Raw genomic sequence first — 18,039 nt, 5'->3', positions numbered from 1 at the left:
AATACAATAGAGAATATTCAGTGAATATAATAGCACAGTGAAATTCTTCATTTTGTTCTCTGTGCCTTTCTAATACCTCCTCAGATGGAAATTCCTTTTTACCCTCTCATTAGCTTTGAGTGTGGCCTCGAGATCTCACTGTTGGTCCTTTCGAACCAACCATTACTAGTCATTGTGTTTAGGAAACTGTGTTTGTATTCACAGATGTTGTGGCTACATCTCAAGCGTAAGGATTTTACTGCCCTCGTAATTTTAAATATACCTACACTGAACATTATTTGTACTTCTTTTGCAATGTCATTTCATCTGATCATGCCTATATTGAGTTTGTCACAGTTCATCCTCATCTGTTTTATCCTGTATAATTTGATATCATCACCTGATTCAGTTATGTATCTGAAAATCATTTTCATTATGAGGTTCGAGTGTAAACAATTCATGTCTTGCTGAGAACAAGGTAAGTGGAGAAGTGACTTTGCCACTACCTAAATACTGGTCTCAAACTCTCTCTGCCTTGGATTAGAAATACAGTATTTGACAGGTGCTTATTTTTTGGCATTAGAATGGTATCTTTTTCAGTCTGACCTCTCCCCCAAAATTTGGTGTAATCTTAAGATCTGAAAATGTCCATTTGCAGGTATTGAGTACAATTTCCTTCAGTCCACAAAGCTTTCCGAATTCCAATTGCTCTCACAACATAGGAAGCCTCTTGCATGGTAGACCCAGAGGCAGAGCTCAGTCCAAAAAAGCACACATGGTGCTCTGCAGAAACAGCCAAGCTCTTTCTGAATGAGCTATCTGGGGTATCAGAAGCATTGCAGCTTCATCAATGGGCACTCTTGAAATATAAGGTTTAATAGCATGAGCAGAGTGCCAGGTTGTTTGGATGTACCACTTCCAGTAATCATTACTTCTGTGCCACTTTGGACATTTCTGTGAAGATATATCCAGAGATGGATACCCGGGTGCCGTTACTGCTACGGATGCCTAGAAAAGATGTACTAGTTTGGAAACAGCTAAGGTTGTAAACATTTAATGGTAATTTTGATAAATTGAATTAATTTAAAATTAATGTAACATTTTGTCTATAAAGACTGCTGCAAATTTAGCACCTTAGAAAATATTCTGGAGGAGCAGAGAAATATCCACTGGCAGGTGTAGAGAGCACAGCATCATCCCCTCTATACATAGACATGTTGAGGTCCCACTTTCCATTTAACCACTCTGAGGGTTGTGCAGCACCAGAGGGGTGACTGCTGGGGCTTGGGTGGGGGTACCTGTGTACAGGAGAGAGGGTAGAGGTGGGCATGGACATTGAGCGGGCTACTTGGGGGAAACAAGAAGAATGGGTGGTGAATGTATATGTATTTCTGAGAGGGATGGAAGAGACTGAGAGTAATTCAGAAGCCAGAGTAGGGTACATCAGTACCGATGTGGGAATAAAACCAATATGTCTAGTGTTTCCTAGCTCTTCTGTTTGACTGCACTGCCTTCCAGAAAGTATGTGGTCTGAATGTTGTCTGTAATTAATCAGTCTTACTCCTTTTTGGAGTCAAAAGTAGAATACAGAATTGCTTGTTTCCTTGCTTTTGTCAGCTTGGCTAGGTAATTGTTTGTAATCTGTGATGAAGTGGAAGGTGTTCCATGCTCAGCCTGTGCTTTTAGTTCATCCTCTGCTGCAGCTACCTAGTCTTATAGCTCAAGTGATAAAGCTTATTGCTGTGAATTAAAATATTCTCCCTTCTGACTCCACAGATGATATTTGTTGAAAGGTGTTATAATTCATTATGACAGATGATTTTTGTTGTTTGCTATTTATTAATCTGAACAGACTGAATTTAAAAAGATGGCTGCTAAGTCAAAAGATAAGAAATGCCAGAGCAGAATTAATTTGCAAACTAAATGTGACCTCAATTGGATTAGAGAGAGGCCTGGAAATAGCCCATTTTATGAATGTTTCCACAAGATAGTCTCAGAGAGATAGGTCTGACTGAAGTTCAACATCCAGTCATTTTTGTACAAACTTACTTTTTTATTCCTGTTTCCTTTTTTTAAATCTGTTTGCTATTTTTGTAACTTGTTCTTGTTTATCTGTGCCTTCCCTCTTCTCTCTTTTCTGGCTCACAGATTACCCTTCCTATTGTGCAGACATCCATGTTCTCTTTCCCTATTTTACTTTTCCAAAAGATGTTTACATTTCAGTAATATCTTTGCGTAATCTTTGAGGAAAGAGTTGTCTTTAACTGAAAGTGCTGCGAGAAGCATTGTAGGTACAGTGTACTATAACATGAGTACTTGAGCTCCTTACATATCTCATAGGTTCTGGATAAGTTCAGGTAGTATCATTGATCTGGTTTTATAGTTAGTCAGGACTAAAAATTAAAGTTGTTTCATTTGGCTGTAATTCTCAGTATTTTGTGACCATGTAGTCTAGGCAGGATATTTTCTCTTGATCCCAGATCTAGTGATAGATTTAACTCTGAGTGTATTTCCTCAATTTCCAGTTGAAAGTGCACATTTACTATGATTCTATTTACACTAATATGCTTGTATGTTTAAATACATATTCATGTGTGCACTAGAATACATTATCTCCTTCAGGGAAATATAATACAATCACAAAAATTTTTAGTAACATACCAAGTGGTAGATTCCTAAATTACGTCAATCTTGACTTAATTCTTTTGATTTACTGCAATGCAATTGTTGAAAGTAAACTTCCTTTACCAAGAACTTTAAGCCAGAAAGGAGGCTCTAGAGAAGGAAGGCATTACAGCAAGAGACTGAATCCTCACTGGCAGTTGTGGTGTATTAACTTTAACATCGCGAACTGACTAGAGCTCTTGACACGTAAGTCTTCTTTCTTTCACATGGGAGGTAGTTCGTGGGAGTTGCTGAGCAAAGGTATGCTGTAAGGCTGAGCTGGCAGGGCTCCACAGCAAGGAGGCCATCAGCACACTGCAGCTGCTGCTATCAGTGAGATTATGTTGTATGCACTGTTGCGGAGGATTATTCTTTACGAAAAAGAGAGTACTGACAGGTAGGTAATGAGAAGAGGCAATAGGATAATCCAGTAAACTAATATTAGAAAACATCATTTAGCATAAATTGCATATATGTTTATGCAGCCTTGTTATTTTTATATTTTAGCCTTATATTGTGAGACTTCTGAAAAAATTCCCTCGTGATGTTTCTAAAACAGGCATGAATATGAGGAAGTAAATTTGAAGATGAACTCATAGAATCATAGAATGGTTTGGGTTGGAAGAGACCTTAATTTTAGATCATCTAATTCTACCCCCCCATGAGAGACTGGGACACCTTCCACTAGACCAGGTTGGTCAAAGCCCTGTCCAGCCTGGCCTTGAACACTGCCAGGGATGGAGCATCCACAACTTCTCTGGGCAACCTGTGCCAGTGCCTCACCACCCTCACAGTGAAAAACTTCTTCCTTATATTTAACCTAAACCTACCCTCTTTTTTTAAAACAAACAAAAAACCAAACAAACAAAAAACCCAAACCAAAAAAAAAAAAAAAAAAAACAAAAAAAAAACCAAAAAACCAAATACCAAACCAAAACACAAAAACCAGAACAAGTTTGAGTCCATGGGCTCCCTAACTGGGCTGTTGCAATTTTAAGTGAGAGTTATTTGCAATTAGGAAGAGAATGAGAATTCATGGATAGAGTGTGTTGAAAGAAGAAACAACGAAACAGCTACTCATTGGTCACTGTAAAACAGGCGATCATTTTGTTCATTAATGTACCAAAATTAAAACTTGCTATGTGGTGAATGGGGGAAGCAAAGACAGATGTAGATGTTACTACTGAAAAGTCAGCCTCATATGTGTTTAACTGTACTTAATTCTCCAAAGCACTTTTTTTTTTATCCTCCACTTAGCAGTAGTTGATACTTGTTAAGGTAATACTGTCAATGATAATAAGAGTATTCCTCCCCCATCTCTTTCTTTCCAGCAGCTTCTTCCTATCCCCAGTGTCCCTGTGCAACTGTTTGTTTTATGCCTAGTAAAGTAAATAAACCAGGGAACTGTTCTGACCAAAGAAAGCCTCTGTTTACTGGGTTATATCCCAGCAGATTCTGCTTCTCCAGACTGCTGTCTCGCTTTTCTTCAGCAACCAAGATATTCCAGAATAGGCATATTTTAGTAACCAGAAGTTGCTGCAGTCGTATATAGATGACTTTGGGGGCTGGAGAAGAACAGTATGATTCCTTTAAACAAAGCCTTGTACTCCAGTAACAAACTCGAGGTACTGCAATTGCTAATGGCTCTTGAGTTCATGAAAACAGACTAAAATTACTCAAAGGTAAGTTTGGAATAACTCCAACAGCTATACTGTGAACGCCTAGTACTTTGCATCGTTTGCTCCATAGGTCTTCTTCTGTTGTGCTGCACAGTGTGTGTGACAGTAAACAGAGCTGTCTTAGATGTCTTCAGGGAGCATATTGTTGATCTTCCTCGCAGGGTGAGGCCACTGTATGTTGTGCACAGATAAAGTTTTGTCCTGTACCCTTTTATGAGTTTTATGTACTTATTGAAGGCCACTGTTAAACTTGCTTATGTTATCAATAGCCAACCAGCACATACAGCTCATGTTTTCCAGGATGCCCTTTCTAAAGATGCTTCCTTCCCTTCAGTAGGCTGCAGAATGTTCGTTCACCTATTTATTTAGGGTTTTTTTTATTATTATTATTATATTTTATTATTTATTTGACCCATTGGTTTTTTCACACTTCATAGACATCCAGCTAGAATCAAAATATGACAATTGTTTTCATGCCCGGTACTCTATGGGCTGGTTGTATGGACAGTGGGAAGTGGGAGCTGTGGATTTTGATCATCTTGAAAAAAGAGAAAATTTCTGGCTGGAAATCTATAATTACTAAGTTTTATGCAAAAGGCAGCCATTTCCTACTTTTCTAGCTGTGTTTTGAACTGGCCTTAGTGAAGTCTGACAAAGCAAGGTGTGCTTATTTTGAATGCAGATCAAGCCTCCTCCTTTGATAAATATCCATCAGAAGACCGAACATACCACACCTTTAGGTTGTACCAGGCTCCATGAGAGCTTTATTGAAACCCCAGTTTCCTGTCTAAAGTATGTATTTCTATGACATTAATAAACTACTTAATGTAGTCTAAGAAATTAGAGGTAACTGATACTGCTGTCTGTGTGGGCCTGATGAACACAGTTAGTAGTTGTTGTAATAATAAATGCCATATTTTGGTTGTTATGTGACAGAAATAAAGCTAGAGGTGCAGCCTTTGCAGAAAAGACACAGCAGTCCCTCAGCTTGTGCAAACACTTGATGTTGCTTTAACCATCTGCAGAACATCTTTTAGAGTCTAAATAACAATAGCACTACCTTGCCAAAACCTTGAAAGCATGGGTGTCTAAAAAATAGTACGTTCTGTGAAAGCAATACTATTTGTCAACTGCTGACAAGAACAGATTTGCTTTAGGTTGCCTTAGGAGACCAGCCTTGAAAAGAAACTAGTTTATTCCTCCTACGGAAAAATCTTCATTCAACACTAACACTAAAGCCAGTATAAACAGAAATCTCCCCATTAAAAGACAGATAGAAGTTTAAACAATTGTAGCTGAAAGTCAAGTCCATTTGTAGTATTTACTTAAGAAAGGGAAAAATAATGTGCTAATTGAATGAGGCAGCTTCTTTCTTTTTGAGGTTTTAACCTATTGATAGATACGCAAGATGCTTCAAAATTATCATGGAGCTTGGTGCTGGAGACTTGGCACCAAATTCAACTATTAGTATTGTTTGTGAGTGATGTAAGAGCAAAGTTCTGTAAAAGCTCAAGTATTTGTGCAAGTCAAAACGTGTTATGATATCCTTGTCTTAGGCACAGTACAAAGACAGAGCAGACCATTTCTCTCATCCCAAAGATATTACAATTAAAAAAGAAGATTTAAGATGGTTCATAGTTAGGAAAGCCTTTTGCTTTTGGATTTTGAGGAAAAATATAGCACAATAAATGATGTGCAGTACACCAATTTTCAAGCTGAGTTGATATACCATGTATAGAATATAATGTAGAACTCAGCTAGATGGAATGAGTAAAGAAGAGAATATCCATTACTATTCATGATGGGTTTCTTAGAGTCTTTAAAATATATTTTATGATTTCTTTCTGTAGATGCAATTTCTTGAAATAAACATAATATTTTTGGGGGGAAGCTTAGAGTTATTTTAGAAACCTATTTGCGTCCACTAAGGCATCTGTGTGTAAATACCAAGTAGCATTTGCAAATGAAGATCACCACGGAAAAGCTTAGTGACTTTTCCTTATAAACATATTTTGCCTTACTGATTGTACTTTCACTGAAGAGAGTATTAATATATTCAAGAGGATGTTAAGAATACGTATTTTCTAGAAGACTGAGACTCTGCTTTCAGATCATGCTTCAGGGTGTATTATTGTTCTTATTTTTATGATTAGAAGTTTAGTCTGGGGTTAAGAATTTTCGTTCAAGTTAAGTCTGGGAATATATGATCAAATAATTATCAAAAAGAGTAGAGTTTTGAATATTGATTTTATTTGAGGTTTTTTTTTTTTCTCCATGATATTGAAAGGTTTGAAGAAAAAAAAGAAATCAGATGAAATGGTGATTGGAGGATGAGCCATGGCAGGGATAGCATCCAGAGCGAAGTTTGCAAACCACAACGGCAAAATTTCACGTGGCAAAAAGTAAAAGCAGTGTGAGCATCTTAAGCCTGAGTACCTTCCTTTGGGGCATTTTTTATTGAAGAACAAAGTGACATGTTAGATCATGGTTAGTCTTGGATAAATTGTAGCAAGCAGGAGCTATCCAAAATCTGAGTAATTTTTCTACTTGTGCTGGCTATCAACTGTCATTCAAACAGACCAAGTTGTGTCTTTATGTTTTTTAACCCTAACAAGTCTCTTAGATGAAAATATATGATATGTACTATTCTACATACATTTTTTTTTTTTTCTTATCACAGTATAATTCAATGTTTTTTTAATATTTCATAAATTATCTTGACTACTGTTTCTGGTCAGAATCAGGGAATGTTAGGCAGTCATTTAGATTTCCACCAAGATAGGATTATGTTGACGGTAAGGACCAAGGTGAGATTCAGAGATCTGTAAGGAACACATTAAGAGATCAAAGGATTGTTCATTTGTGTTTTCAATAAGGCATTGCTGGTAGCCTTACTATAGCTTTTTCTGGATGTGAAAAAATAGAATTTGAGTTTTCTGAAGGCTTAGCTCTCAAGTGTATCATAGTTCTGTAGACTACTAAAGAAAATATTTCAATAAGGCAATAACTCAGGGGACTTCATTGCCTGCCAGGGTGCCATGGAATTCATAGAATCACAGAATGGTTTGGGTTGGGAGGGACATAAGAGGTCATCTAGTTCCAACTCCTCTGACAAGGGCAGGGACACCTTCCACTAGACCAGGTTGCTCAAAGCTCCGTCCAGCCTCCCTTTGAACACAGAGAGGGATGGGGCAGCCACAACTTATCTGGGCAACCTGCTCCAGTGTCTCACCATCCTTATAGTGAAGAATTTATTCCTAATATCAGATCTAAATCTATCCTGTTTCAGCTTAAAGCCATTCCCCCTTGTCCTGTCACTGTCTGCCATTGTAAAAAGTCCCTCTCCAGCTTTCTTGTAGGCCCCCTTACATACTGAAAGACTGTTATAAGGTCTCCCTAGCGCTTTTTCTTCTCCAGGCTGAATGACTATTTTAGAAACCTGTGTTTGTGGATGTTGCAATGTAAGAGTCTAGCTTTTGTGAAGAATGTAAAAGTGCACCTAAACTATGTGACTTGATCAAATGTGGATAAAGGCCTTCATTCTAAAGGTGTTGCTAACTCGTCAGAATGCATTTATCTGTCCACTCCGGTTTTGTCTGTGTTACTTGGTTTAATTTTTATTTTGCCATTCTTTATCTCTGATCTGATACCATTCAATTACTCTGCTTGGTGATAATGGCACAGCGACAGTGTAAACAGCTCCGTCATTTTGTTATCCTGTACATTGCTGGCATTTGAATTAATGTTTATCTGTCTTTCAATGCCTTCATGAAAAAAAGAGAATTTATTAAATGAGAGAATTTTGACTCCTTAAGACACGTGGTAAATGCTCCATTTACTGGCAGTGTTCAAGGCCAGGTTAGACAGAGCCTTGGGTGACATGGTCTAGTGTGAGGCATCCCTGCCCGTGGCAGGGGAGTTGGAATTAGATGATCTTAAGGCCCTTTCCAACCCAAACTATTCTATGATTTTGTGTGCCTCCTACAAATACTGTAATTATTACTCAACAAGGACATCATTCTAAGAAAACCTAAAAATATTTTAACATCTGACTTGTAACTTCTGTCGCATTTTCCAAGAGAGAGCAGAACCAAGGACCAGTCTACAGGAGATGTTATCCTAGAAGAGTGTGCAGGGTTATATTTTCCTCACTCCGTAAAGACACGTGTATTATCAAGTCTGTCTAGAGCACTCTCAAACAAATTCTACAGTTAAGACAATTTCACTCTGTTCTTAAATACATGGTTACACTATTTCTGTGCCCTTTTAACCCCGGTTCTCCCTCCCCTCCTACTCCCATCTCCCAAATCTTTTTGGCTACAAATGAAACCCATTATTTGTATTATTATTATTATGGAAAATTTACTGTCCCATTCATACCATTCTTTCCCGTATCAGTGGGATATGTTCCTTTTTTCCTCCTAACTGTTTTTTTTCGAACTCCCTGTCATTCTGGTTTGGAGAAAAGCAGATACCTAAAAGTTGGTGCAGTTCCATGAAAACCATGATGCTCTGAACCAGACGCTGTTTTTCACTGTTCTTAACAGTGGCAAGTGAACCAGAATTTCAGTTTGCATTTGGCAAATGGAGATTGGAGGTTAGCCTTTTAAAAATAGCTTTGCGTTAACAGACTCCTACTCACTATGTGATCCATGATAATCCCCAGATCTTTTCCTGCAGAGTGCTACAGGGATTACTTGGGTTTTGTGCATTTGATTTCTCTGTTTGGAGAGCACTACACTGTAACATTTATTGGACTTGATTTTTTTTTTTTTTTTTTAATCACTGTTCTGACTGGTCAAAGTCATTTTGCTTTTTAAGGTTTTTCTATGAAGAATAAAAATGGATGGCTGCCTCATTCCTGCTGACAGAAAAAGGCAATTAATCAGTGCAGTTTTGGAGCCATGGGCTGGTCTGGCTTCAGATCATTCGCATTCTGTGCCTACAATTTTGGACTCAGTTGAGGTAGTAGTTTGCCTTTATATAGTCTCTCTGGCTTAGAAATGCTTGGAGCTTACTTAGAAACATGATGCATTGACACTAAGCAGTAGTTAGCTGATATGAACGTCTTCAGAATTGCTCAGTCTATGTAAGTGAAGCAGGAAGGAAAGATCTTTCTCCTGACATGTTATCCGGCTTGGTCAGGCATGACACCTGTCATCTAGGGCTCTTTCACAAGATGGCAATGGCGCAGTTTGGAATCAGAAGGTTTTGGTCACAAATTCTTGCTGAGTGTATCTACTGAGCTTTCTGTAATCCTGGTGACTACAAGGCTTTGTGGTTTCTGCTTTCTTGCTGTGTCTGAGTATCCTGAATAGGTGGGTTTGGGAAGACACAGCCTTCATGGTGATGTTCTTCCAGGTCATCACTATTGATTTTAGTTTACTAGAAATAGAAGTGTATTTCTGCACTGTTTTATGCTGTCTTTTTCTGACCCTGCTTAGGTGATAGTCTTATGTGATACAGGGTTACAGCCTGTTGGAAAATAAGCTTTTTGTATAACTCTCTTGTTTCCTTGCGTAGTTCCTCTCAGTCTGAACTCAGACAAAATCATTAGTCTGCCTTGATTTCCAGTCATTTAAATGGCATAGTTTCTCAGCAGCCCTGAGATACTTCACTCTGAGTATTGCTGCCTTCCTGAAGTATGCTATCCCACATTCTGCAGAAGGGTTACAGGTCAGTCAATAAGAATATTATTAGAATGGAGCCCTTCATAACCCCAGTTCTCCAGACATCTATAAGCAAAACCAAGAAGAACTATAGGAGCACTGGAGATGCTGATTTTTTTAAATTCATAACTTATTTAGGAAAACTTGGTAAGCGTTACTATAAGCTGGGTTCAATTTAGAAGAAGCTATGGAGAAGTAGTTGCAAGGAAAGCAAATTCACTTAGAGCATTCTGCTCAGACAGAGCTGTGGCAAAACACAGAAGAGTATTTTAAAAAAAACAGTCTCATAGCTATCTTAAAGATATGTAGAGTAAAATCATGGAATTTCAGGAGTTAAAATTCATAAGTTATCCACACTGAGCTTTTAAAATAAGGAGGACATAGTATGCAAGGAAAATGAGGCAGCCTTAAAGTGGACAAGTGAGTTGGAGGCTGGTTCTCTTGTCTTGCAGAGGCCATGCGTGAAGCCCTGGCTGTAATTAAAGAATGTTGCCACTGAATTCAGTGTATCCGCTATTACACATAGCAGACTGAATCCCTCCCAGTGGTTATGCTGAGCAACCCCATCAGCTTGTTCCTCTAGGGCAATTGAAAGCAGAATGCACCCAAAGAAATACAAATAATTCAATTTATATTGGATTAGTTTTAGTTAACTAATAATCATGGCAAGGCACTTCCAGACTTTTGTCGTCCTGTTTTTGCAGTAAATAGTCTTTAATTGTCTCATCTGAATATAGTACAAGCAGGCAGGAACATTAGATATAAAACGTCATTAACACATTTTTCTCTCTTTTTTGTTAATCTATGCAGTACGCCACAATGTTGATTATTAACAGCCTCTACACTGGAAAATGGCTTCAGCAATTCTGCAAATTGGCTAGATGTGAAGCTGTTAATTATGCTGTATAGTGTGCTCCATAAAGGCAGAAATGAGTGTGACTTGGCTCAGTTCTCATGAGAATAAATTGTAAAAATTGGACCTCTGTTTTATTTGAACTCTGGCTTCATAGAGGACATGGACATTCCATACAACAGGCTTGGCAAGGACAAATCATTTATTCCATTAAAAAATCAGAATATGTTCATAGTAAAATCACATACCTGGCAGAAAGCCCGTGGCTCTTGGGACTCTGCAGAGGCCTGAGGCTCATTACCAGAGGGTGCTTTTTGTCATTTTTGTCTAAGAAACTGACACACATCTTAAATCCAAGTCTCCAGTACATGCTGCCCATCTAACATTAAGGCAAATGATAAGCAAGGGTGAGGGGAGGATTGTCTTTTGGCTTAGGCTCTCTACTTAGGTTTTTATGTAAATGTAGATGTTTCATAGCAAATTATGACATGATACTTTTACATTCGGGATGCTACTACTTCTGAAATAGACCTGTACATATTTATATCATTTTCTGTTAGAGTATGAAAGCAGATAAAGAAATCATAGAAGAAAAAACAGCTCCGTAAATTGGAAAGATTTTTAAATATTCTAGAAATGTATTTGGATAAGGAGATAGTATGTCAAATATTTGACTGTACCTTTGTAGCTGTTGCAAGATTCTAGAAGTGTATCTAATACTAGTTGAAAGATCCTGAAAGCAGTATTAAATGTCCAGTGGGTCACAGTGGTGAAAAGTAAAATGTGATTTTTGCAATTTCTTCTAAAAATTTAAATGAGCTATTTAAAAAAGAACGTAAGTTTGGGACTTCAGGTGTTACTTTTTTTAACTGAAAAAAAAAGTGAAAGAAAATTACTGTCTCAACCAATGCCTTAATCCATAGAACAAAGAGGATTTTATAGTTTAAACATACGAAAATAACCAGTGTTAAATTCTTATAACTGTTTGGTGTCATTTAAACTTTGCAGTAAATGCATAAATTTCTGTTTTGTTTGGTTTGGGGTTTGGGGTTTTTTTGTTTCGCCTTTTTTTTTTTTTTTTTTTTTTTTTACAAGCAAGAAAGGCAATACATAAGAAAAAACCTTAACAGTATGATTCACGCTAATGCGTAGCATTCGTTTTCCTATCAACAAGATGTATTAAAATGGAAACAATGAACTAGCAAAGCCATCTTGTGCATGGGATTATTAAATTCACAGTTTGTTGTTGCTAATTTGTTAGTAGGCTTCAGTTGTTTGAGAAAGCTCATACAAACTCATTTTGCAAAACTGATTATTAGATTAAATGCCCTCTGCCATTGCCACTGGAGGAACAGCTCTGAATCAGGGCTGTGTCACAAATGGAGTTAGCTGAATGATCTCAGTTCAATACCATTTACCTAACAGAATTATGAAGATGATGCTGACATAATGAATAGCTTCTGCTCAGACAAATGTAGTCCCCTGGAGACAATGGAAATTCAGTGCAGGGCTGTTCACTTTCTCTGGTTGATATGAAGAGCTTTGATTCTACTAGTAAAGTCAGTCCTTGTGCTTTTGTCGGAATTATGTTACTTTTATGATTTGACAAAGTCCAGTCTAGTGACAGAGACACAATTATAAAGCATTTTGGACTTGTTGGTTCTGGAAGGCAATCTCCCTTAAATTATACTTCTTAAGCAAGCGTATTTTGTTTACTTTGGTGAAACGTGTTAACTAGAATAGCATGGTAGTTAGAAATAAAACAGAACTGAATCATTCCATGTATACTACAAGGAATATTGTGTTTTGTAGTCAATGTTTCATGAGCAAACACAGGAACCAGCCTGTATAGTCGCTTCTGAAGGATACTTCCTACCATTTTTTTCTTTGGATTAATCATCTTGTTCATATTCATACTTGTGAGAAAATTTTCAGAACGAAAATTGTTTCCATTTTTCAACTGCAGTCTGTGAACCATATACCAGTATGGGTCAAAGGCAAATTATCATGTTGAGGACAGTTTTGTTATAACAAGAATTAATGATTAAAAAACAGCCTCAGGATGAAAGCAATTAATCTAATGTCAATGTGAAGATTTTCAAAAGGAAAACTGTTCCCCAGTGTAAATTTCTTTTTCCACACGATGTTCTTGGAGCACTGTGAGGCCCAAGAATGTTTTTCTATGGTGAGTCTTTATGGGCGTTCAGTGGGGCTGTGAAGTACAGAGAACTGTAGCTCTCAGAGTGCTTGGCATTTTTCGGAGGCATTTATTTGGAATGAATTTCTGTTGGAATGTAAGAAATACTTTTGCTTATGTGGCCAGCAGTGTATATGTAGCACTTCATGTAGAACAGACCAGAATCTTAAAATATTTTTCCTGTTAAGAAGCATCATGTGTTAGTATTTGTCTTCTATATGAAATAAAATATATATTCATCCTTTTAGGGTGAAAAAGGAGATAAAGGAGAACCAGGACCAGAAGGCGTTCATGGAAGAGAGGTAAATTGAATGATAATGAAACAGTCAAGTTACAAACTTTGGTGGGGGGATTGGTTAAGCAATGAAATTTAGAATTTATGTCAGGATGGATTTTGAAAATGTGTATGCCAGGAGAGTTAAAATCCACAAGATGATGGGGCAAGAAAATATTCATTCAGGTGAGACAGCAATTTTTAGGGCTTCAGGTTGGACAGGGGAGCTGTGGGTAGAGATGTGATAGGTTCCATGATATTTCTGAGGGCTCACAAGCAAAACTGAAACAAGTGTGGGGATTAAAGCAACACGATATAGATGAGGATCATTCCTGGTTGGATAATCTGCTGGAAAAGAAGGCATTTCTGGAGGAAGGGTAAAGATAGGCCTGGAGCCTAGGTTTCTGAAAAGCAAAATATACAGGCTGCTAGCCATTCCTGGGTGAGCTCCATGGGTCACTGTTGCGGTTTAACCCCAGCTCACTCACCCCCTCCAACTCTGACCCCCCTGTGGGATGGGGACAATCAGAAAAAGGTAAAACTTGTGGGTTGAGATAAGAACAGCTTAGTAATTGAAATGAACTAAAATTTAATAATAGTAATAAGAATAATTTCAATGAAAGTGAAAAGAGAGAGAGAAGTGAACTCCAAGAAACACAAGTGAATCACAATATAATTGCTCACCACCCACTGACCGACCGATACTCATCTCGTCCTGGAGCAGTGTTCAGGCAACTCCCCCCAGATGGGCATCATACTGGGCATGATGTGTTATGGTATGGAATATCCGTTTTTGCTAGTTTGGGTCAACTGTCCTGGCTGTGCTCCCTCCCAGCTTCTTGTGCCCCTCCTCATGTTCCTACAGAACATGGGAACCTGTAAAGTCCTTGATTTAGAGTAAGTGCTACTTAGCAACAACTAAAACATCGGTGTGTTATCAGCATTGTTCTCGTACCAAATCAAAAACACAGCACTGTACCGGCTTCTGGGAAGAAAATTAATTCTATCCCAGCCAAAACTGGGACAGTCACTCACTGTACCATGTGGCTCGTGATAGAGAATTTGAGTTAAAATTTCACTGCCTACTTAGTTAATTACTCTAGTCTGTATTTGAGGTGGAGCATGAATCTGTGCCTAAAAGTACTGCATAATCCTGATCATTGAGTTCACATTCTAGCTTGAACCTCAGCTAACGCTATAGACATGCCCAGTAATAAACCTTAATTTTCCCTGATTTATTTTTAAATTTAAATTAATTTTTTGTATACTAAAACAGGGTCAGAAAGCAGAAAATCAGGTTTTTGTTTTCAATGCAATACTAAAATGGCCAACCAGCCTGATTTAACAGCAAGATTAAAAAAAAAAAATTGTAAATCAAGCCAGCAGTTTTCTTTATCCCTTTCTTCCCCTCCTATCTTCTCCTTGACTTAGCTGGGGGTCAACCTGGGTTAAGGTTTTAATTCAGGATACTGTTGGGTTTCCTATTGCAAAACATCACAGTTGAAGGCAGAAAGCATCTCAGAGGGATCTGAACCTGACTGTCCAAATTCTGTGGGGAATGACTGGCATTAGGACTGGAATCCAGATACAGGATTTGGAAAAAAACACACAGCAAAGCTTTTTTAAGCAACTTTGCCAAAAGAGTAAAAGGGTCAGCATTTGACCCAAAAAATGCTATGACAGTCTAGCTGGGTCTACTGAAAATACTGTAAAACAGGCTACATAGTTATGACATTTTTTATGTGATCTGGCATTCTATGTGCACCATAACCATAAAAATATTTTTCCTATTGTAGTTTGTTATAATTTAATGCTGTCGGGCTATTTTTGAGTAATAGCGGATGTCCTCCATATGAAAACATATACTATGTAGTGAGCTGAAACTATGTTTAGGTATTCAGAGAGGTATTCTCCTGTAGCCTGCCTGTCTGTAAAGGTGAACCATATACTTCAGTCATGCATACATACATGCTGACAGCATGGAAAAAATACATCTGTGTTTCTTTCCATAGCTCTGGGGACATTTCTGTGTTGGTCTTACACGATCTCTTTTACTACATGGGATCTTGTTCCATAAACCTTTTAGGAAGAGTAAGGTATACCAAGTATCTGGTGAACTCTAGAACATATTTTACATAGTGGCACCGTGAAAGAGTGAAATATTGGACCTCTGTATTTTTAAATACTTACTGAACTATTGTAACGTGTCAAGAAATGGCAGATTATCATCATGGGAACTCTCATTAAAGTATTTTGGAAGTAAAATTGCACAAGGCAATGTAATATTGTTTGAATCCACGCATACTTCCTTTTTAACAACCACACTTATATAAAATGCTTTGGATTCAGTTATCACTGTGCATGGAGATGCCAGTCATTAAGTTTAAATTTAAAGGACTGTGTATCATTGACTCTTGCTTGCTATCAGTGTCTCTCAAACTCATTCCGCATGAAGAAATGTAACATCTGATATTTCTGAAATAATCAAGTTAATCTGCTTACATGAGTGTAATCTGCAGTGCTGTACAAAGAACGCCTGAAAACACTTAAAGCTAGTAGTACTGGCTGCTGGCAGCTGTTGTCTCTGCCTGGGGGAGTGAGGGCTTCCATACTCACAAGTGAAGAACTTGAAAATGATGACTGAACATTTAATCTCACACAAATGGTAGAAACAGATTGGAATTTATTTTAATCAAAATCAGGAAAGTAGGTGTCACAGAACAATTTTGCTTGCTGTTACTACTTGCATTTTCATAGCTGTACAAAAAGTTCTTGCTGGAATGAAGTAACATGGCAGAGGGGAAGCCAGATCTGATTTGGAGACTAGGTTTTCTGTAATGATGAAGAGATACCTAAAAAGTTTAATTCCCTTATCCCTCACCGGTTGTGCTAACTGGGCCAGTTAATCTCATTGAGAACCAGGTTTGGATGCAGGAACTGTGAATATATTTAACTGCTCTGCACATCTCCCAGTTTATCACTCCAGGAATCTGTGCCAAGATCTACAATGCCGTGTCCCAGCCTGGGACATTATTCAAAATCCATCTGACAGCATGAATGCTTACTATAAATACTGGTAATGGGATTGCCATTGTTTTTAGCTCTTACGGAGTAGTTATAAATAACATAATATATTGCTAATGTAGTCCTCCTGTGGTATGTGTTCACATTACATCCGTAAGCAGGTATTTGACTGTATAATATGAACAGCCAGTTTGCTTAAGTAGTATCTCTGGCTTATCCCTTAAGACTTTTTTAGCCACTTGACATTAATAATGCTATCATTTGTATCTCTGTAACAAGTGACGCTTCATAGACACACTGAATGAAAGAAAGCCCCATAAATACAGTTTATTCTCCATCAAGTCCACTGACATACACACTTTGGAGAGGGCAAACTAGTCACTTGCTCAATTTGGATGGAGTAGGCATCAAGTGGAATGGCTTAATTGTGGGCAATTCAGTCCTTCATTCCACATAGTGAGGTAAGTAATGTTTTGACTATTGGATAGGGAAGATCATGAGAGGAGAGGAGGGGCGGCCATGAGGGGTGAGGGGCAGTCGTGAGGGGAGCTGGTGAGTGGAGCTTGTGAGGGGCAGTCATGAGGGGTGCTAATGAGCGGCAGGCGTGAGTGGAGCTTGTGAGGGGCAGTCATGAGGGCTGCTCATGAGGGGCAGGTGTGAGGGGCAGTCGAGAGGGACAGTTGTGAGGGGAGTTTGTGAGGGGCAGTCATGAGGGATGTTCGTGAGGGGAGCTTGTGAGTGGACTTCGTCAGGGGCGCTTGTGGGGGGCAGTCGTGAGGGGAGCTTGCGAGTGGACTTCATCAGGGGCAGTTGTGAGAGGCAGTCGTGAGGGGAGCTTGTGAGTGGACTTCGTCAGGGGCAGTTGTGAGGGGCAGTTGTGAGGAGAGAGGAGGGATGGCCATGAGGGTTGAGGGCAGATCGTGAAGGGAGAGCAGGGGTGGCCGTGAACCGTGAGGGGAGATGGGGGTGGCAGCTCTACAGAGTAGGCCACTATGGGGGATAGATGAGGGGTGACTCTGAGTGGAGATCATGAGAGGCAGCCATGAGGGGAGATCAGTTTGCCCTTAGTGACATGGTGTAGCGGTGGGCTTGGCAGTTCTGGGGTGACAGTTAGACTTGATGATCTTAGAGGTCTTTTCCAACCTGGTTGATTCTATGATCATATGCCATATGGAATAAGGACAAATTTGTAATACAGATATCCATGAAACTATCCGTGGAGTAAGATCTATGTTATATTCATATGCTTGTAGTTGAACTGAAATAGAAAGAAAAATCTTTATCATTGAAAGTTTTAGACTCCTTTTGGAGTTATGTCATTGTCTTGATCAGTGCTGCAGGTAGGAAGTGAATACCATGGGATACTCCAATTACTGTTTTGCTGACATAAATTAAATCCTTCAGCAAAAGGAGGTGAAAATAGAAAGTTTTGTCATGTCTATCAACCTGTGTCATGCATAGATAGGGGAAGAATAACGTCTTTCATAAAAATTGCAGGGGGTGGGGGGAAGGGGAAATCTTAAAAAGCACCCTGAAATTACAATCTAGTGTATAATCTCTTAAACCAAGTGATTCACTAATTTATTTTTTTTCCTCCTGCTTTGAAAGGCGATACCCTAAGTGACTTTTAAAAAACTTTGCTACATAAAATGATGTTACACTTTACATACCTGATGCCAAAGGATGGACCTCTGAAGTTA

The 18,039-nt window shown here is 38.5% G+C and overlaps 1 protein-coding gene across 8 annotated transcripts in view; it reads left to right on the top strand.

The window, feature by feature from the left end:
• Window positions 1-18,039, top strand: part of COL19A1 (collagen type XIX alpha 1 chain) — a 189,847-nt gene that overhangs the window by 71,941 nt on the left and 99,867 nt on the right. For all 8 annotated transcript variants that reach the window (XM_030490407.1, XM_030490405.1, XM_030490403.1 and 5 more), the window contains one exon: window positions 13,290-13,343. In XM_030490407.1, coding sequence (XP_030346267.1) covers window positions 13,290-13,343 — 54 coding nt within the window. The remainder of the gene's footprint in view (window positions 1-13,289; window positions 13,344-18,039) is intronic.

The sequence above is a fragment of the Strigops habroptila genome, chromosome 6, assembly GCF_004027225.2.
Source record: "Strigops habroptila isolate Jane chromosome 6, bStrHab1.2.pri, whole genome shotgun sequence".
In the NCBI taxonomy this organism is placed as follows: Eukaryota; Metazoa; Chordata; class Aves; order Psittaciformes; family Psittacidae; genus Strigops; species Strigops habroptila.
This window is presented reverse-complemented; position numbering and strand designations above follow the sequence as displayed.